This window comes from Phacochoerus africanus, chromosome 14, assembly GCF_016906955.1.
Source record: "Phacochoerus africanus isolate WHEZ1 chromosome 14, ROS_Pafr_v1, whole genome shotgun sequence".
Taxonomy (NCBI): Eukaryota; Metazoa; Chordata; class Mammalia; order Artiodactyla; family Suidae; genus Phacochoerus; species Phacochoerus africanus.
The window spans coordinates 47,565,409-47,585,635 of NC_062557.1; the positions used below are offsets into that span (position 1 = coordinate 47,565,409).

General features: G+C 52.2%; 2 protein-coding genes across 11 annotated transcripts in view; one reads left to right on the plus strand and one right to left on the minus strand.

The window, feature by feature from the left end:
• The window catches only part of SMYD4 (SET and MYND domain containing 4), a 72,339-nt gene that overhangs the window by 9,460 nt on the left and 42,652 nt on the right, over nt 1–20,227 (minus strand). For 7 of the 9 annotated variants that reach the window (XR_007132003.1, XR_007132004.1, XR_007132002.1 and 4 more), the window contains exons 8-10: nt 18,625–18,757; nt 17,744–17,860; nt 17,413–17,536 (exon numbers count right to left, since the gene is read on the minus strand). Coding sequence is in view for 3 of the 9 variants with exons in the window: in XM_047759097.1 (XP_047615053.1) it covers nt 17,413–17,536; nt 17,744–17,860; nt 18,625–18,757 (374 nt within the window). In the remaining 6 variants the exon portion in view is untranslated. Of the gene's footprint in view, nt 1–15,111; nt 16,010–17,412; nt 17,537–17,743; nt 17,861–18,624; nt 18,758–20,227 lie in introns of those variants that run through there. The other 2 variants (XM_047759095.1, XM_047759096.1) reach the window with 1 other exon arrangement.
• Nucleotides 3,164–13,700, plus strand: SERPINF1 (serpin family F member 1). Of its 2 annotated transcripts, none has more exons than XM_047759102.1 (8): nt 3,164–3,298; nt 6,914–6,999; nt 8,313–8,511; nt 9,040–9,195; nt 9,570–9,773; nt 10,903–11,045; nt 12,639–12,849; nt 13,318–13,700. In XM_047759102.1, exons 2-8 carry the CDS (start codon nt 6,922–6,924, stop codon nt 13,566–13,568), a joined length of 1,242 nt encoding a protein of 413 aa, XP_047615058.1. In that variant the 5' UTR covers nt 3,164–3,298; nt 6,914–6,921; the 3' UTR covers nt 13,569–13,700. The 2 variants fall into 2 exon arrangements, with proteins under 2 accessions (XP_047615058.1, XP_047615059.1); XM_047759103.1 differs by lacking the exon at nt 3,164–3,298 and adding an exon at nt 3,695–3,753.

The following is a 20,227-nucleotide window of genomic DNA, read 5'->3' on the forward strand; positions in this document are numbered from 1 at the left end:
TTGTGAGAGGAATCTGTGGTGGTGTAAGTGGTTTCCCTTCAGCATTTCTCACGGATGCAGGCTTTGCTTTTTCATCCTTTATCTAGACTCCTGTTGACGGACATGCAGTGTTCTTTTTTTTCCCACTACACAGTGCTGCTGTAACATTCTTTTTAGTTTTTATTTTTATTTATTTTTTGATTTTTAGGGCTGCACCTGTGGCATATGAAGGTTCCCAGGCTAGGGGATCGAATCAGAGCTACAGCTGCTGGCCTCCACCACAGCCATAGCAACGCCCAATCTAAAGCCGAGTCTGCAACTTTCTCCACAGCTCATGGCAACACTGGATCCTTAACCCACTGAGCAAGGCCAGGGATCGAACCTGCATCTTGGTGGATACCAGTTGGGTGCATTTCCTCTGAGCCACACTGGGAACTCCTGTTAACAGTCTTGTTACATCTTTGTGCACATATGCAGAGTCTTTTCAGTTCACACACTTAAAAGTGGAATTGCGGAGCTGTGGGTTTGGGTTTTGCCACTTTCACTGCCAGGGCCGCCACATACCATTATACACAATTTTGCCTTTTGTTGCCAGATTGTTCTTCAAAGGGGTTGTATCAATTTATGTTCTCAGCAGCGGGAGGGGAGGCCTAAGAGATCCTGGTTGTCCACCTGTTCACCAACACTTGGTATTATCAGATGTTTCGATTGCCCATCAGATGAGTGCGAATTAAATTATGGTTTTAATTTGCATTCCCCTGATTACCAGTGAAAAACATCTTTTCTTAAGTTTATTGGCCACTCAGGAGTCTTCATCTGTGGATTCCCTGGGCCTATTTTTCTGTTGAATTTTTTAATTTATTTTTTATTGATTTGTAGGTCTTTCTATATTACAGCTAGTAATCTTTTTTGTCAGTTATCTGTGTTACAAATATTTTCTCTTAGTGTGAAGCTTGTCTCAATTTTGTTTTTATGGTATCTGTTCATGAAAACAAGTTTTTAATTTTAGTGCCAAATGTATCGACGTTTCATAATTTGTGCTTCTTTTGGGATCTTGTCTAAAAAAAATAATCTCTCCTATTCAGAGATCACAGAGGAATCCATCTATACGTTTTTCTAAAAACAATTTTTCTTGTGGGATGTATATGTTTGTGTTTGCTTTTTAAGCCATTACAATTACCTCTGAAAAGATACATCTGGAAAAGATTAACATCAGCGTCTCCAGGGGCTGTAAGCAGGCGACAGGAGATCAGAGCGAGGAAGACTTTCACTGTGTATCTTTAGTTGCTTTTGAACTTTGGACCATGGGAACAAAATAGCTATTCAGAAATAAATGAAGAGGAAGTTGCTGCTGTGGCACAGCAGAAACGAATCCGACTAGGATCCATGAGGATTTGGGTTCGATTCCTGGCCCCGCTCAGTGGGTTAAGGATCTGGCATTGCTGTGAACTGTGGTGTAGGTCACAGATGTGGCTCAGATTTGGCGTTGCTGTGGCTGTGGCGTAGGCCAGCAGCCACAGCTCTGATTTGACCCCTAGCCTGGAAACATTCATATGCCACAGGTGAGGCCCTAAAAAAAAAAAGACAGCTTAGATTCATATATTCCAGCTGTGCTGCCCATGATATCCTATAGAGAAGTGCTGGCCAATAGAAACGATGCAAACTGCATATGTAATTTAAGATTGTCTAGCAGCCACATTAAAAGAGAAACAGGTAAAATTAATTATTATTATTAGTATTATTTTGCCTTTTAGGGCCACGTGTGTGGCATATGGAGGATCCCAGGCTAGGGGTCAAATCGGGGCTACAGCTGCCGGCCACAGTCACAGCCACAGCCACAGCCACAGCCACGCCAGATCCGAGCCATGTCTGCAACCTACACCACAGCTCACGGCAACGCCAGATCCTTAAGCCATTGAGCGAGGCCAGGGATCAAATCTGCAACCTCATGGTTCCTAATCGCATTTGTTTCCCCTGCGCCACGAAGGGAACTCTGGTAAAATTAATTTTAATAATAGATATATTTAGCCCAATATATATAATCAGAGTCAAAATTATTGAGATAGTTTACATTACTTTTCATATTAAATATTCCAAATCTGGTGTGTATTTCATATTTACAACAGATCACAACTTTGGCCCCATTTCAAGTGCTCTGTGGCCGCATGCGGCTGGTGGCTATCGTACTGGACGGCGTGGCTGTAGAGAAAGCAATCTCAGAAGGTGCCGTGTTATGCTGGAAGGACCTGCTCTGGTTTCAGCCTCTGTTATTAGCCAGTGAGCTTCTGGAGGGGGGACTCTGAGTCTTAATCATCTATGGACTCCTCCATGTACCTAGTGAGTGATCTGAGTGGAGGTCCTCAATTTTGGGTTGAAGGCATTGAACTCGATTGATACACTCTTCCTCCTGTAAAGCTGAACCTGGCTCACCAGAACGTTCTACCCAAGGGCCCTAGCTCTGCACCCTGGAGCCTCACATGACATCCCTCCTTCTCTGAATGACCTCTGGGCTTCTGACCAGGACTCACATGTGCCTAGAAGAGGTTCTAGTACATTCTCCAATTATCTCCCATGTCAGTGTTTTGGCCTCATGACTGCACTGTAAGTTCCTAAACGCCACCAGGTGAGCAGGGCCTGGGGGTGCCCCTCCCAGGTGACCTCTGCGGTGCCAAGGTTGGTGCCGGGCACGTGCTCGGCCTCCTCTCAAGGCGCGTGCATACGGTACAGCTCCTTGCTTCCTCTGGTCAGTCATTTTCCCCACCGCCCTTTCTGATCTTCAGAAGTCAGAGCATTTCAGGGCTGAAGAAGCACACAGACATCCTAGTTCCATCCCCTCATTTTTCAGCCCAAGAAAGGGAGGAGCCGTGAGTGACGTCTTGTCCCCATCCCCAGGAATGGTGCCAAGGACCGGGAAAAACTCAAGAGCCCCAGTTCTGGGCCAGCCTCTTCTCTGCTCCAGCCTCCTCCTGGGCCTCCCCCTGTCAGACACTTCCTTGGTCCCAGCTCCCACCCAGGCTGGCCAGGCTGCCCGCTCCGGTGGGAAGGCCAGGCCCCAAAGCTCGGTCTGGTGGAGCAGCTGGGTGTGTGTGGGGCTGTCTGGGGAGCTGGGCTGGAAGGGCAGCAGCGGGTTAAAGTTAACATGGGACCATGATGCAATCACAGACTCCAAATTGAGTGCAGGTCGCTTTAAGAAAGGAGTCGCTGTAATCTGAAGCCTGCTGGACGCTGGATTGGGAGGCAGCAGAAAAAGTCCTGGTGCTTGCAGGAGCCCCTCAGTGCAGGGACCTAGGCTGGGCGTGGAGCTGCAGCGCACCCACAGGTAAAGCAGCTCCCTGTCTGGTCTGTGTGTCATGGCAAGACGGGAGGCTCCCCTGGGCTGGTGGAATGGGGGCGAGGCAGGGGTGCTCCAGGGAACAGAAAAGAGGGGTGCAAGGGAAGGGAGGTGGGGAGACAGTGGTTCTTGCAGCTTATGATCCATGGTGAGTAGGTGAGGGCAGAGGGAGTTGGGGGCCAGAAGGCCTGAACCCCACTGCACCACTAGGAGAAGAGGCTGGAAAGACTCTTGAATGAAGCAGGTGGGAAAGAGCGGAGGGGGGTGGTGGTGGGGAAGAAGCAGAGAGCGTGGCTGCTGGTCCGGTCTGAGCAGCACCTCAGGGGGACTCTGGGAGCCCTGAGGGGAGGAGGCTGTAGGAAGCTGGGGCTGCCAGGGAAGGAGCTCAGCTTGGGCTCAGCTCTCTGCTGCCTTTTCAGAATCAACTGGTGCTGATTTCAAAGGTAACTTCCTGTGGCCTGTGGGGAGCCCTCCCGGAAGGCTGGGGTGGAGGACAGCTGGGTCCTTCTAGCCAGTGCCCACCCTCTCTCTCTGGCCAAATTAGCTGCCAGTAAAAGCTGGGAGACCAATGGGGTTTTGGCCTTGTGCAAACAATGACCGCTATTTAGCCCAGCTAGTGTATGGGATTTGGGGGCTCAGCTGCCAGTGCTGGAGAGGATGGCTGCCCGCACCGTTGGTGTCCCCTGGGGCAAGCCAGCAAACCACAGCAAGGAGTGGGGCTGGGCCAAAGAAAAGCTTCAGGCTTCCCAGAAATCCCATCATTGTCTGGTCCATGCCGGTTCACCAGAAGCTCAGGCCCTAGGCCGGTGCGGGGCAGGGTGGGAGAAGAGAAGTGGGCCAGGGAATTCGACTCCGAAGGCTGGTCCTTCTGGGGTGTGGGGAGGTGAACCTCGCCCGTGCCCTGGCCTGACTCATTTAGGGTCCAAGTCTTCAGGAAAACAGTTGCCTGGGTACTGGCGGAGTCCTGACAGTGTGGGCCTAGAGGGGACCCCTCAGAATTCCTCCCAGAGCCAGGGGAGAGGGCAGCGCCCTTCCCTGCACCGCCTGTGAGGTCCAACCGCCATGTGGTTCTGGGAGGAGGGGGAGGGATGGTGTTTGTCTCACAACCGGGTTTAATCTGAAACACATGTATTGGCTCAAGTTTATCCTCCGGCTTGAGGGCAAGATCACAAAATCCCAATTCCTGTGTCTTCTGACTCAGGCCATGTGGCAGAGGGGCGGCCCTGAGCTTGAACCAACGGGGAGGATATCTCCCTCCTCTCCGTGCCCTCCCCCACCTGGCAGGACAGGAGTCTGGCTCGGACACTGCCCTTTGGACAGGATGGCATTGCCCTGGCATCCCTGTGCCCTGGCTAGGTGATGGCTGCCTGGACCGGCCCATGGAACAGTCACCTTGGACAGGGCACTCAGTGTGCTCAGAGTGCCCCCCGCCCCAGACCCTCACTCTCCCCCGTCACTGCCCTTGCAGGGGGCTTTGCATTAGCTCTCCACTTCCCTCATCCCCAGACTGGAGATGGAGGATTCAGAGAAATGCCATTTAATACCAGGAATGCAGAGGCTGGTTCTGGGCCAGCGGAGGACCCATGTGCCTTTTCCCGCCAGGGTCCCTCATCTCACCTTCAATTCTCAGCCCACCTACATAGTGACAGCAATCACATGACCTGAGGTTTGGGCTCAGACTCTGCAGGGACTCACACAGGGAAGGTCCCACCTTCACCTGCATTTGAACTTGGTTTCCTTAAACCCTGTGCCAGGATGCCAACTCCCCACATCCTCCCTCCCACCTCAATTCCCTACCCCGGCCTGAGGGACTGGAGCCAAGAGCTTTTCCTCTAGCCTCGCCGCCCATGCCTCTCACTGAATTTCCAGTCTCCACGAAACCAGACTGCCGAGGCTCCCGCCAGCTCTGGGTGGGGCTGGCCGGGGAGAGAGCGAGCAGCTGTGAGCCTGGAGGGCCTTAAGGTCTCTATCCTACACTGCAGAAAGCTTTCCCTCTTTCTCCGTGGCCACACGGAAGAGCAGCTGGCTGAGAACAGGGGGGTGGGTGGAACTCCCTGGGAGACAGGAGCTTAGACAGAAAGCTGGGCTGGTGCCCACTGGCCGTCCAGCCTTAAGCGAGCAAACTCAGAGGCCACGTTTTCTTCTGTTGCCGTTCATGCTCTACAATGTTGTCCAGTGGATTATCAGACCAAATTTTAAGGACTTGGGCCAAAAATCACATACTGCACTCTTAACTCTCCTATTTGCTCTGAGAAGTCAGAAAAGATGGTGTGTGTGTGTGTGTGTGTGTGTGTACGGGTATGTGAAAGAATAATGAAAGAGCTTGAGACCCTTGGCCTGGTGTTTGGGTGTGTGCACGTGTGTATGTGTGCTGCATGGGAGCTGAGGAGCAGTGAAGACAGATTATAAGTTCTCGACTTGGCAATATGGACGGAGAGAGGCCAAGGACGAGCCAGAAGTCCTGTTTGCTGCCACTTTGTCCCACTCTCTAACCAGAAGGCCTCTCAGAAGGTCTTATCTATGAAGCCCCAGCTGCCTTCATCCTTTCCCACCCTGACATCCTGACCCCAGGGGTGACCTCATAGAGACAATGACTGCAAGAAGGCGGGGGAGGAGGGGACCCTGGACCCCGAGTTCCCTTCCCCCCCTTATGGTCCAGGGGTCAGAAGAGGCCACTGCTTGGGAGATAAAGGGACCTGGGTGGTCTTACTAAGAAGTGGGACTATTTAACCCAAAGGAAAAGATTCTTTGGGGCATAAGAGCTATTTCCATGCAGACATCAGGAAGGAGACCTGGCTTCCCAGGGGAGAAGGGGGGCCCTGAGATTCCAGGAGTAACATTTTGGCTCAGGGATCACCGGAGAGCTTACTCTGGCACCGCCAAGTGCGATTAAGGCATCATCTAATTTAACCCTCATTACAGTCGATAAGAAGTATTTGATTTCCATTTTACAGGAGATGACATTTTGATTTAGAGCTATCAAGACAGAGAATTGAGATTTTAGCCCAGGCTGACTGACCCTTGACCCAGCACTCCTAGCTGTGTAAGAGTGTTTGACACAGAACTGCCGAGAAGGGACAAGTCCCTGATGAGGCCATAGGTTCCAGGGCAGGGGAATTCAAGGACAGAGTCTGAGAACATCGTGGGCTGCAGGGGCTGGACCTCCATTCTCTGTATTCTGTGAGTCTACATCTGAGCAGGTTCTGACCTTGTGCTGTTACTAGAACTGCCCCCAATCCTGCATGAAGAGCTGGTCAGGTGCCCGCATCTGCGTGTGCATCTGTGCTGGACCATGCCCACAGGGAGGAGCCCGCTGCTGGGTCTTCACGGGCCTGGGGTGTTAGGCTCAAAGGTAGGCCTCCTGGCCCAGACAATGGACGAACGCAGGAGCTCACGGTAGGGCTGTGGGCTGTGAGGCAGGGCTTGGGGTGGGGAGGAGGTGAGAGGGAGGGACCGGCGAGCTGAGGGTCCACTTCCAGCCTGGGGAGGCTGGAGGAAGGTGCCTCATCCTGCCAAGGCCCTGCTCCCTGTCCAGGGTGGCCAGCAGGTGGTGCAGGGTTGGTGGGTGAGGGAAGCAGCCTGCTTTCTCATGCTTTCTTGCAGGCTCCGGGATGCAGGCCCTCGTGCTACTCCTCTGGATTGGAGCCCTCCTCGGGTCCGGCAGCTGCCAGAACGCTGGCCCGGAGGAGGTCAGTGGTGGGGGGGGTGGGGGAGGTGGGGGTGAGCGTGGAAGCTCAGCAGCCCCTCCTCAGCAGGCAGCATGGGAGACAGGACAGCACCCAAGGTGCAGACGGGGCTTCGGTTTTTCCATTAGCAAAACAGAAAGCGTCTCACCCCACCTTTCAGAGCACAGAGTGGGAATGAAAATAAGCCCCAAGGAGGGGAAAGGCAAAAGTGCTCTAACAAGCCCAGGGCTGCCCCTCCAGTGAAGATCGCTTCTCACTACCATGCATTACTTGTGGGTCTCACTGGGGGGGGGGGGGGTTAGCTATTTGTCCCCCTCCTGGCCAGGGTGCAGCAGAGGTGTAAGAGGGTGGAAAGGCCTCTTTCCTGTCCAGAGAGGGCAGTCGGGTTGCAAAGGCAGATGTTGAGACACCTAGTCGATGTGACTGTGTGTGTGTGTGTGTGTGTGTCGGCGGGGGTGGGGGGGGTGACTGTCACACGAGGGGCTGGGGCAGGTGGGGTACGCTGGCTGGAGCGCTGGACTTTGTCTTGAGTTCTGAGTTTGAATTCTGGCTCAGTCTCTCACTAGCTTTGTTACCGCAGACAAGCCACTGTTACCCGAATCTGTTTTCTTATCTATAAAATGGGATTAAAAATAACTATCCTTATAGGACCACTGTGGACAGTGACTTATAGCTTATGTACTGAACATGGACTCTGTAGGTGCTGGGGATGAGTGGAAATAGAAAAGACTCAGTTCTGGCCTTCAAGGAACTCAGTCTTTTGATATATTAGTCTTTTGGGGTATTAACCACATTACCTAGTATGAAATGAAGTAACTCCAACGAAAAGAACTAGCCCAGAGCCTACACATGGCAGGTAGTTAATACGTGAGAGGTAGTTGACTCCGAAAAAATGGTCAGAAAAGCAAAAGTGCCTTCAGATTAGGGCCAATGGGGAAAGTCTATGGTGGAGGAAGTGGTATCTGATCAGAGCCGTGAAAGACCAGGAGGGTTTGACAGGAAGGTTCATGGAGCAATAAAGGAGGTGAGCGGACGGACAGGCTGTTTGGCCTGAGAACACAGTTTCTTGGGCAGGAGGACACTTTTTTTTTTTTTTTTTTTTTTTAATGTGTCACAGGCCTGAGGCTTGCAGGTCACTGGTGTTGAAGGCTGCTCAGCTAGTCTTTCTGGGCTGCCTCTCCCCAGCAGCGCTATGTCAGCAGGAAGCACAGACTTGTGAGGCTAAACATAGCATCCTCAGGCAGGACGGCCCTCGGGGCCCAGAAGAAGAGTCCCACACACAGCGATGAGACACTGGTCCTTGTACCCAAACGCAGGGCTCCCCGGCCCCTGACACGGTGGGGGCGCCAGTGGAGGAGGAGGATCCCTTCTTCAAGGTCCCTGTGAACAAGCTGGCGGCGGCCGTCTCCAACTTTGGTTACGACCTGTACCGAGTGAGATCCAGCGAGAGCCCCACCGCCAACGTGCTCCTGTCTCCCCTCAGCGTGGCCACGGCGCTCTCTGCCCTGTCTCTGGGTGAGTTCCCCAATGCAGAAAGCCCTGGGTCCTAGCCGTCTGGCCTCTGCACCTCTCGGCCTCTAAGCCCTGGAGACGCTTCACTCCGGGAGGATGAGGAGGGGCTGGCCCCCGGGGTGGCCCCGGGTGGCTGCTTGTTGACATTCCTTAAAGGAGCCTCTACTACGAGCCAGCCTCGAGGTGTGGGTGGCTTCTGGGACATAAGGGCCCACAAGCAGGCATGGTCTCCGCCCTCCTCGGGTCGCCCAGGGGAAACTGCAGGATGGTCTGGGAAGTGCTGTGGCGGGAGAAGCAAGGGGACTTGTACCCGTCACTCCCACCCGTGTGGCTCACTCAGCCAGATGCCCTGAGCCTCCTGCAGGGAAATCTATTTTTCTTCCATTGCCTCAAATTCCTTCCCACCTAGAAGGTCTCCAGTACCAGCAGACACAAGGACAGGGTACAGTGTCCCTGCCCCGTGCGGGGAGCTGGCCTGATCTGGGCCCCGGCGGGCAGTTCCGTAGGCTCACATGCTCGTCCCTCTGGCAGGAGCCGAACAGCGGACAGAATCCAGCCTCCACCGGGCTCTCTACTATGACCTGATCAGCAACCCGGACCTCCACGGCACCTACAAGGAGCTCCTTGCTGCCGTCACCGCCCCCCAGAAGAACCTTAAGAGTGCTTCCCGGATCATCTTTGAGAAGAGTGAGCCGCCCTGCTGGCCCAGGCTGCCTGAGGCTGCCTGTGGCTCAGGGCTGCACGCAGGGGTTTTCTTTTAAACACCACGGCACGTCTGCCCGGGCCAGGTCTGGCGCTGGTGGCAGGAAGGCGCCTGTAGGCCCAAAGAGCATCGGAAAGAGGAAGCGGGCTGAGGGAGCCAGTGGGAGGGCCGGGGGAGGGCAGTAACGTGAGGAGAAACAGCAATGAGTGAAATCTGCCGTCCCCCATCCGGTGCCCAGGAAGGCTGGCAGGGCATCCCAGCGTGTCCCAGGAAGATGCCAGGCAGGAAGCTGGGGCCTGCTGAGGGTCAGCCCGAACCTAAGCCCGCAGGCGCTAACCTCTGCTTGATCTCTTTCCAGAGCTGCGGATAAAAGCAAGCTTTGTTGCACCCCTGGAAAAGTCATACGGGACCAGGCCCAGAATTCTGACCGGCAACTCCCGCTTGGACCTTCAGGAGGTTAACAACTGGGTGCAGGCCCAGACGAAAGGGAAAGTCGCCAGGTCCACGCGGGAACTGCCTGGCGAAATCAGCATCCTCCTTCTTGGTGTGGCTTACTTCAAGGGTGAGGGCTTCTCCACTTCGCTTTTGGCCCAGCGTGGCCGGTGGGTGTCTGATGGGGCCGGGCAAGAGGGCCAGTCAAGGAAGGCAGGGGAGGACCCAGGAGGGGCTCCTGCCTGAGTGAGGGCTGCCTGCTTGTCCTCGAACCCAAGCAAACACTGGGTGAGCGCCTGCAAAGGGAGAGACTGTGGCCCAAGACTGGCAGTGGGGAGGGCACTCCCGCTCTAGTGTCTGTGCGGGCTGGCTACTGGTAGGGAGGAGTCTGGCTGGAGTCAGACAAGGGTCCAGGCCCGGCTCTGCCTGCACTGGCCGGAGAGCCCTGCGCAAGTGTCACAGCCTTCCTGGGCCTGTTTTCTCGTCTCTGATGCGGGGACAACACGCTGGCTTCAGGGGCATCTTTCCGAGCTTTCTCCTGTCTTCACATGGACCCTGACGCTGTGTCTAGGACAGGGCAGGCATGCGAGAAACCGCTCTTCGTTCTCGAGCAGCATACTCCTCGGCTAGTCTCTGGGCCCCCTGCGAGGCCGGCCCTATTCAGACAGGCCTGGCGTGGGATTCTGGGCAACCTCCCCTTAACATGCTTTATAACCATCAGGCAGTGCTGAGAATGGACCCCTAAACTCCTAGAGAAAAGCTCCCCCTGAACCACTGATCTCCAGGAAGTGAAAGAAGCTGTTACCGACCAGAGTCAAAGGCCACATTAAATTGTCAGCTGGCCATGAGAGCGCTGGCAAGTCACTTTTCCTCTCTGGGCTTCCGTGCTTTTCCGCGGCGAGAGCGTGATGACGCCATGTGGAGGCCCTTCCAGCTCCGGCCTCCCTGCGGTCTGTCTCCGGACGCGTCCGTGCAGAAGCAGACGCCAGTTTTCCCTTCTCCCAGGCTAGCCCAGGCCCTGGATAAACTCGGCAGTCAAATCAATAACATCAAGCTGTTTCCTTCTGAGTTTCCTTCTGTTTCCAACCCTAGAAATAGTGTGGTCCTGACTGCACACTGAGCTACCCCTATTCCCCGGGGTGTGAGGGCCTCTGGTTCTTTCAGCCAGGGAATTGTCAACAGCATGCTTTGGCCTCAGGGCGGTTCCAATGGCTTTCTGGTCTCCCGGGGCTCAGGGCACTCCACTTGTTTCATTCCAGGGCAGTGGGTAACCAAGTTTGACTCCAGGAAGACGTCGCTGGAGGATTTCCACTTGGATGACGAGAGAACCGTGAAGGTGCCCATGATGTCAGACCCTAAGGCCGTTTTACGCTACGGCTTGGATTCTGATCTCAACTGCAAGGTCTGTGGGGGCAGCGTGAGTGGTGGGTGGGGGGACAGGCAGGACAGTGCAGTGGAAATGGAATGACCTGTGAGATCGGACAGGCTTCTACATTTTGCCTGCTGTGTGACTTTCATCGAGTCAATAGCGTCTCTGAGCCTTTCTTCTCCTTTTTGGCCACCCTGTGGCATATGAAGTTCCCGGGCCAGGGGTCAGATCCGAGCTGTAGTGGCGACCTAGGTCTCAGCTGGTGATGCTGGATCCTTAGCCCAATGTGCCAGGCTGGGGAATGAACCTGTCCTAGCTCTCCCAAGACACCACTGAGCCTGTTGTGCCACAGGGGGAATGCCTCTGAGCCTTTCTTCTTAAAATGAAAGGGGATAGCTGTTGAAACTTACGTTCTCACTCAGGGTTTGTTGTAGGGGTTAATAAGGTAATGTGAAATGAGCCCCCAAGATTGAGCACTCAAACGCCGCTGTTTTCTTGTCTTTTCTTTCCTTCTTTTTCTTTTTTTTGGGGGGGGGGCAGGCGAGTGGATCTTGTATATTTAGAATTCAACACCAAAACAGTCACAGACGCCGTACTGTGGGCATTCTAAGTCTTTTACATAAACCTGACTTTTGAAAATTCTAAGTCAGTCATTATTTTTATTTATTTATTTATTTATTTATTTACTTGTCTTTTGTCTTTTTAGGGCTGCACCCATGGCATATGGAGGTTCCCAGGCTAGGGGTCTAATCGGAGCTGTAGCTGCCAGCCTACACCACAGCCACAGACACACCAGATCTGAGCCGCATCTGCGACCTACACCACAGCTCATGGCAATGCTGGATCCTTAACCCACTGTGCAAGGCCAGGGATCGAACCCACAACCTCATGGTTCCTAGTCGGATTTGTTTCTGCTGTGCCACGACTGGAACTCCTATTACTTTTTTTAAAATGAGAGTTGCAACATTTATTTCAGATTCTTCCTTTTTTTTTTTTTTTTTTTTATTTTTTGCCACACCTGAGGCATGGGATCAAACCTGTGCCACATAGCAGCAACCAGAGCCACAGAGGTGCAAACACAGGCACCTTAACCCGCCAGGCCATCAGAGAACTCCCTAAGTCAGTCATTCTTAGCCTGAAGCACTGGAGAGAAATGCCATGTACACATTTCTATAAATGATTCAGGGGCTGCTGGGACTCCAAAGCCATTTGTCCCATGGATTTAAGAACCTCTGCTCAAAGGACCATTGTATTGCTGCTTCTATGTTGCAGTGCCTAACGCCCCCATTTCTAGTCCAGGGCTCTGTACTTAAGAGATAATCAGTAACCGTTGGCAGACAAACTTTGGGAGAAAACAGACCTGGATTCAATTCTAGCTCTAGAACCACAGGAGAAAATTCTTTCCGCAGATAACCTCAGTTGGTATCAGGCTGATTTTGAAGAAGCCTTAGTAGACATCTTGCTGCGGGAAAGCAATAGCTTAGAGGGACAAGTGTTCAGATGAGGGGCTGGGAGGTGTGGCGGGCCTGGTCACAGGAGAGGAGAAGGCGGCTCAGGGTGTGTGTCGATCCCTAGGCTCCTGGGCTCCAACGTACTAACCCATGTGCTTCCTTCCTGTGGCTGCAGATCGCCCAGCTGCCCTTGACCGGAAGCATGAGTATCATCTTCTTCCTGCCTCTGAAAGTGACCCAAAACCTGACCATGATAGAAGAGAGCCTCACCTCTGAGTTCATTCACGACATAGACCGAGAACTGAAGACGGTTCAAGCGGTCCTGACCGTCCCCAAGCTGAAGCTGAGCTACGAGGGCGAACTCACGAAGTCTGTGCAGGAACTGAGTATGTCTGCAAGTTCTCTTTGCTCTTGGGGTGGCTGGGGTGGTGGCTTTGGACCTTCGACCTTGCTGAGCAGAAGTCAAGGGCTCCGTGGCCCTGTAGGAAGGCCAGGGATTCCTTAATTCTAACAGTGCTGGCGGGCAAGACTGAACTGCCTCCCTTATCACACTCATTCCTCAGCCCTGAGCACACTCCCTGTAACAGGAGCTCAGAGCAGCAGCGCCTCTCAAGATAGGTCTCTTGCCCCGATTTCTAATCTTAACCCCACCTGCCGTGTGCTCTTGGGCGAGTCTCTTAACCCTTAACCAGCCCAGAGCTACATACCTCACAGAAGGACAAAAGAAGTGTTCCCCTCCCAGCTTGCGTGCCTTCTTGAGAATCAGGATTTAAGGATCAGGACTGTATTCTTCCTTGGAGTGCTGACGAGGCCAGGTTTCTCTAACGGGAGGAAATCTCTCTCAATCTCTGCAGAGCTGCAATCCTTGTTTGATTCACCAGACTTTAGCAAGATCACGGGCAAACCTATCAAACTTACTCAAGTGGAACATCGCATTGGCTTTGAGTGGAACGAGGACGGGGCAAGTGCCACCTCCAGCCCAGGGCCCCGCCTCACCTTCCCCCTGGACTATCACCTTAACCAGCCTTTCATCTTTGTACTGAGGGACACAGACACAGGAGCCCTTCTCTTCATAGGCAAGATTCTGGACCCCAGGGGCACTTAATGCTCTAGTTTAATGTTCGAATATCCCAGAAGAAGAAAACTCTAGACAGATGGCAGATTATATATTACACGAAAGCTGCACATATGTTTCAATGTATACTTTGCAATAAAAGTGCTTTATCCTTAACTTTCATTACCCTGTTCCTCCTATTTTGAGATATGTTAAGTTTACTATGAGGCTAAATAACCCTTTAGGAATTTGGTCTATCTAAACCCTGCAGAAAGTTACCATGTGAGATAAGAATTTTAGTTATCTGCACTGCATAATATCGGGACTGATTCTCTGCTCTGTGGGTGTTTTCATATTAGGACCACTAATCCCGGGAAGGGATTTCCTGTCCCCACAATCAGTGACACATGCTTCTAAATGCACTGGACTTTAGCTTTTAATGAAAAAGCACAGATATCCCCCAGTCAAGCTAGTGTCACCTGACAACACAGGAGAACATGTGGACAGATAAGGGAAGAAATCTGTAACTTTAGGAAATCTTTGTTTTATAGACTTTTTTTTTTGGTCTTTTTTAGGGCTGCACCTGCAGCATATGGAAGTTCCCAGGCTAGGGGTCGAATCAGAGCTACAGCCGCCGGCCTGCACCACAGCAACCCCAGGATCTGAGCCACATCTGTGACCTACACCACAGCCCATGGCAATGCCAGATCCTTAACCCACTGAGCGAGGCCAGGGAACGAACCCAAGTCCTTGTGGATACTAATCAGGTTCGTTACTACTGAGCCACGATGGGACACCATAGGGCATTTAAACAAAGCTCTCAAGTTCCCATAAAATGAGGACTGACACGTAAAATTACCTATAATCTTCTTAAGGATGTGGGGCTATTTTACAAAGAACAACGGAGTCTTTTTCAGGAACATAAAACATGCCAAGTGTTTGGAACAGGATAACTACGGAACTGGCCATGGGACTGAATTCTTCTTCTTGACTTAGCTCTGCCAAAACATCTCGCTGGCCACTGCCCTTGCCACAGGGAGTTAGTAGAAAAGCATAAATGAGCTTCCGCCTGCCCTTCATTCAAATGTTTGAGTGCGAACCGTGTTCTAAACACGCAGCTTCCTGAAAGGCTACTGCCAGGCGGCTTCCGGGCTGTTCGGTTCCTGATTGTCATGCCGCGGCAACCACCGGGCACTTCTCGGGCATGGCTAGGGTGGCGAGCTCTCAAAGCAGTGTGGATCCGATATTTTTCCCCACTATCTCATCTGAACGACTTGGGCCCCCGTGGTGAGAGGGCAACCAGGGTTCAGACCCAGAATCTCCCAGCTTTCTGACCGGGATGGGGTCTAGACTATGACTCTACTTCCAGGTAGACAACGGCTACCATTCCTACTTTTTGTCACTTAACATCAAAACCACAGCAGCAGTGCCCATACCCTCGGCATCTCCTGAAGTTATCTTTTTTTTTTTTTTGGCCCCCCTTCTCAGTACTTATGCAATCTGTATTTCTTTCGTCTGCTTGGGGAGGTCGGGAAGAAAAAAAGCAATCTCTTTTCGGGCTTGCTAATAAACAGAACTCAGGAAGGATGCGTGATAACGTTCTCACCACAACCTTGACTTTATTAGTGTTTGGTCAGTGAGTCTGCTGAAGGTATAGAAGGAAAGCCAAATAATAAGGACTGGGAGACTGGTAGCAAACAAATTTAGCATTGCCGTCCTAGGAAGAAATTGCTGACAATGCAATGGCCCCGTATTTATTTCTCTGTTCACAATTTATACTCCGCCGGTTTTAACAGAGGATTTGAGGAAGCTAGAGACACCGTAAATGAACCTGTGTCTCCAGAGGTAAGGAGCCGTGCTCATGCCTTGCTTTATAATTATTTTTCAATTAGAGAACAACTACTCAGAGTCTGAGTTCCCACTGGCGTGGTACAAACATTTCATTACTATGAGAAACCGTAGGAATGTCCCAGGGAAGCAAACTACCATCATTTAGTGAGGTGGCATCCAGCCAACACCCCAGGCTAACATCCAGATGCCTGCAGATCAGCTAAAATGCTTTTAAAGGGCTTAGGCTCTCCAGATACCCGTTTGAAGTCTTTTCTGGGAACTGGGAGTTTTTACTGGCGGGCAGTTAACTATTTCAAGAAACATTCATCGGCACAGGTGAGCATCGCTCCAACGGCAACACTTCTCCGGTCCTCCCCTCCCCTCGTGCACTGGGCACGTGACTGCGGGGCCAGTCCTCTATTTCCTGGCAACGGCTCAGCAGCAACAGACCCTCTTTAACTCATCCCACATGTGGTCCTTTCCCGTGGGTCAAGGTCCCCTCGGGATCCTATTCACTGGGTCCCATGGGGATGGGCAGCAAGTCCATTAAACAGGATTTCATCTCTTGGAGCTCCTGGATCTCATCATTCCAAGGGCCACAGTGCACCAACAGAACCTTTTCTGCCCTTTGGATTGTGTTCAGAGCTTCGGGGATTGCCAACCTGAACCAAAGGAGGTAAGAGGAGTGAATCCACGCATTCAATCAGGCAAACATGAATTGAGGGCCTATTCACACCCTGCGAAGAACACAAAGTAGATCGCTTTTGTCTTCAAGGATCTTACGATCTAGAAAGGCACATGAGACACAAACACACTGCAAGGCAGAGTTGGAGAAGAAACGTTATGAAAAAAAAAGTATAAAGATGCCAGGATACTGAGAAACAAACAGCTCTCAAGACTCATCTGGTATTTACCCCAAGGTTCACTCAAGAGTCCTCATCTCAGACTCACCAAGTCCGCCTGTGGCCTCGCTCGGCAGCCCCGTTCTCTCCCCTGACCACACGGACTGCCTCTATGTCTTGGGTATCAGCTCCATGCACCACTCAGAACCCTAGGATGGAGCTTCAAACACTTTATCACACCAATGGCAGCTTCGTCAAGGCCGGACGTATTCCATCTAGAAAGCCTGGCATGAGGGTCTCCTGATGATCCCAGTTACAAAAGAGGATGTGCCATCAACTCACCAACCCTACCGTTCTTTCCTTTCAACCTTTAAAGCAGGGTTTAGGGTTTTTCTTTTCTTTCCTTTTTTTTAGGGGCACACCTATGGCATATGGAGGTTCCCAAGCTAGAGGTCCAAGCGGAGCTGTAGTCACTGGCCTACACCACAGCCACAGCACATCAGCGCCTCGTCTACAACCTACACCACAGCTCATGGCAACGCCGGATCCTTAACCCACTGAGTGAGGCCAGGGATCAAACCTGTGTCCTTGTGGTTACTAGTCAGATTCGTTACCATTGAGCCACGACGGGAACTTCTAAAGCAGGGTTTTTTGACCTTGACACTATTGATATCTGGGGCTGGAGAATTCTTAGCTGGGGGGAAGGGAGGCACTGGCTCGTGCATTGCAGGATGTTTAGCAGCATCTCTGGCACCTACCCTGAGTTGTGACAATCAAAAATGTCTCCGGCCATCGCCAGATGTCCCCTGGGGAGCAAAAGGACTCCTGGTTGATTACAACTGCTTTAGAAGAAAGAGGACCAGGGAGAAGGACGAGGCCCTGGAGTTGAGGGTGCTGAGACTGGGCAGAGCGCCAAGGGAGGGAGGTGTGAGTGAGTGTGCAGAACTGAAAAGAACTGAGGTGATGGGGGGGGCCGGGCTGCTGGACAAGTTCTCCCCAGAAACTCCCCTCAGAGCTAAGAGCTTCCCCAGGTCTCTCGGGAGGCAGTTCTAAAGCTCCAAGTTTGTCAGCAGAACAGAAAGAAGGGATCCCTCCTAAAGGGAAAATACGGCCATTTCGACTTGCTTAACAGCACCATAGGGAAAAAGGGATACTCAGAAGAGCCTGCTATGAGAACAGCATGTGGCCTGGTGAAGTGCTGGGGAAGCAACACAAAGACTCACCCATTGAAGAAGATTTGGGCCAGTTTGAAGAGCTCATGGCCCATCTCAACACTGGATGGCCCGTGGCGAACCTCAACTACCCGGAGACTCTTCTGTAGATGGCTCGCTGACTTCTTCCAGTCCCCTGCAGAGAAGGGAAAATCTAGTTTCAGAAGAAGTACCATGGTCAACCGTGGATGAACACTTCCAGGATACGGTGAGCAAAATGGAAGTGAAGAGCAGTCTCGGTTGAAAGACTAAGAGAGGACCAACCAGACAAGGCCAAGGTCATGACCAGACACACAAGGTGGGCTCGTTCCTGGGGGGCGGAAGGTGAAGACACACGCCATACCTAAGGCAGCATAGGCCTGGGCCAGGTCATCCGCGATTTCTCCCACCACACTGTGTTCTGCTGACAGGAAGCTCTCAGCATCGTGTTGGCACCCCAACAACAGCTGAATGGCTCGTTCTATCAATTCAAAGGAAAGCAGCCTCATTAAGACACAAACCCTGTCTTAGAAATCAGACTTAAATTTGCTACGGGCTGGGCCGACTGTGGAAACCCCACACTGTCTCCTTGGGTTGTGATCAACTTATGACGTTTGCTCCAATAAAGCTGTTCTCTTAAGTTTTCTCTTTCAATAGAAAAACGTGCTGGTTGTCTGAAGTGGAATGAATAGGTCCCTTTTATGGTCATTATTTCTCTTGACTCAGAAATCTAAGCTGAAGGGCAACTTTCATAAAGCGGGGTAAATAACTTCCGACAACGTCAAGCTCTAGGGCCGAGTTTTTCAGGGTAATGAGGGCCACGACCCCCTTTCTGGAAAGAGCAGGAAACTGAGACCCACTGGGCATACACCCCACTGCGCTTCAGAAGAGAGATGAGCCTCTGCCGAGGGCAGAACAGTCCCTCCGGGAAATTAGTTCATGAGGCCCTGGAACCAAAATAAATGACACTGAACTTCTGGATACACACAAAGATCAAGGATGTCAGAAACTACCTGTTAGTCTTTAACTAATTCTCCGATGCCTCAGAGAACAACAGCTTCAGTCAGCTGGCCCTTTTTCAAGGACACCAGGCAAACGGAGCTGGGAAGGGCCTACATAGCCATCTTGTGGCTGGCCTGGGGATAATTAAATTCAAATTGTCCAGGAGTATCCTCGAGTTCAAGGTGATCTCAGAATGAATGAAAGGGAGGGGGCTGGAGGTCCAAGGCAGGGAGCCAGTCTCACCTGGTTTACAGTTTTGGAGAAGCTTCCGGGCCAGCCCCACCTGCTGCTGAAGGTCTTGCAGCCGAGAGTCTAGGTGATGCCTATGGACCGATGCCGGACAAGATGTGCTGCCACAGCTCAGAACATCATCTCCCTGTGGAAGTCAGTTTTGTCTTTATTCCTGTGCCAGAGTCAGAATGTGACACCGCGTGTGCTTACATTATAAGATGGCTCCAGGAGTTCCCGTCGTGGCGCAGTGGTTAACGAATCCGACTAGGAACCATGAAGTTGCGGGTTCGGTCCCTGCCCTTGCTCCGTGGGTTAACGATCTGGCGTTGCTGTGAGCTGTGGGGTAGGTTGCAGACGCGGCTCGGATCCCGCGTTGCTGTGGCTCTGGCGTAGGCCGGTGGCTACAGCTCTGATTCAACCCCTAGCCTGGGAACCTCCATATGCCGCGGGAGCGGCCCAAGAAATAGCAACAACAACAACAACAAAAAAGACAAAAGACAAAAAAAAAAAGATGGCTCCAGAGCGTCTGGCCCTATCGGGGAAAGAGACTCCTGCAGTAATGCACCCACCAAGCGTGGCCTGAATTTGGTTTTGATGGCAGCAATTCTAATGCAGCAAATTAAGCTGGTACAAAGATCAAGGATGTCAGTCAGAGACGACCTGCTAGTCTTCCACTAACTCCCTGATGCCTAAAAGAACCACCGCTTCCGTCAGCTGGCCCTTTCCATCTGAGAGCCCCCCTCTTATTTCTCTTCGGGGCTGGGTCTTTGGATGACACACCCACTTCTAGTTTTATGAAAAGGTCACAAACAAACCAACAGGAAGGTACAGGGTGAAGCTTCCCCATATGTGACCTTGGGCTTGTGACTTGAGCTTTCCAACACAACCAGCTCTACGTTCCACGTACGGTTCCCCTAAGTGGAAAACAGTTTGCTATTTTTCAGATGCCAGACTCTGTGGCCTCATTTGGCGACAGCAGCCTGATCTCTCCTGAGGGTCCTTTCCCTCCCTGCTGAAGGCAGTGCCTGGGAGCTGAGGGGGAAGCGTGTGGCTCCCATCCGGCCCCTCCCTCTGGCCCACACGGCTGGAGGGAGACTCAGTGACTCTGATTTTCCTCCAGCCACAGATACTGGGTTGATGTAATACAAGAAGATTTTGTCCAGGCCTCTTTAGAGGAGCGTATGTTTCTACCCTCTGAACGGGGAGGGGCTGCGGCTGCGGCTGCAGGCAGCCAGCTGGCCACCACAAGAGGGAAGTCTGTCTCAGTTTGCGCTAAGAGAGAAAAGGGAGCTGAGGGAGGCAGGAAGAAAAATTGCGTCCTGGATCATGCTGCATTGGCAATGCTCCCATCCTGGGATCTTTTAGTGATTTACATGAGCAAATAAATCCCCAGACTCCCCCCACCTCAAGACGAGTGTGGGTGGGATTTTCTGCTCTGTGCAAGAGAAAGATCACTAAGTCCAACCTTTCCCTGGGTTCCTGCAGGCGGGTAATCCACGTGTGGGGAAGGTGGGCGAAAGGCAAGAGAGAGTGCTGCTCTCGGCACCTCTGAGTCCCAGTGGCTTCCTGCTGAAGATTCAAGGCCCTCAGGCTGGATAACTGACCTCCAGGGAAA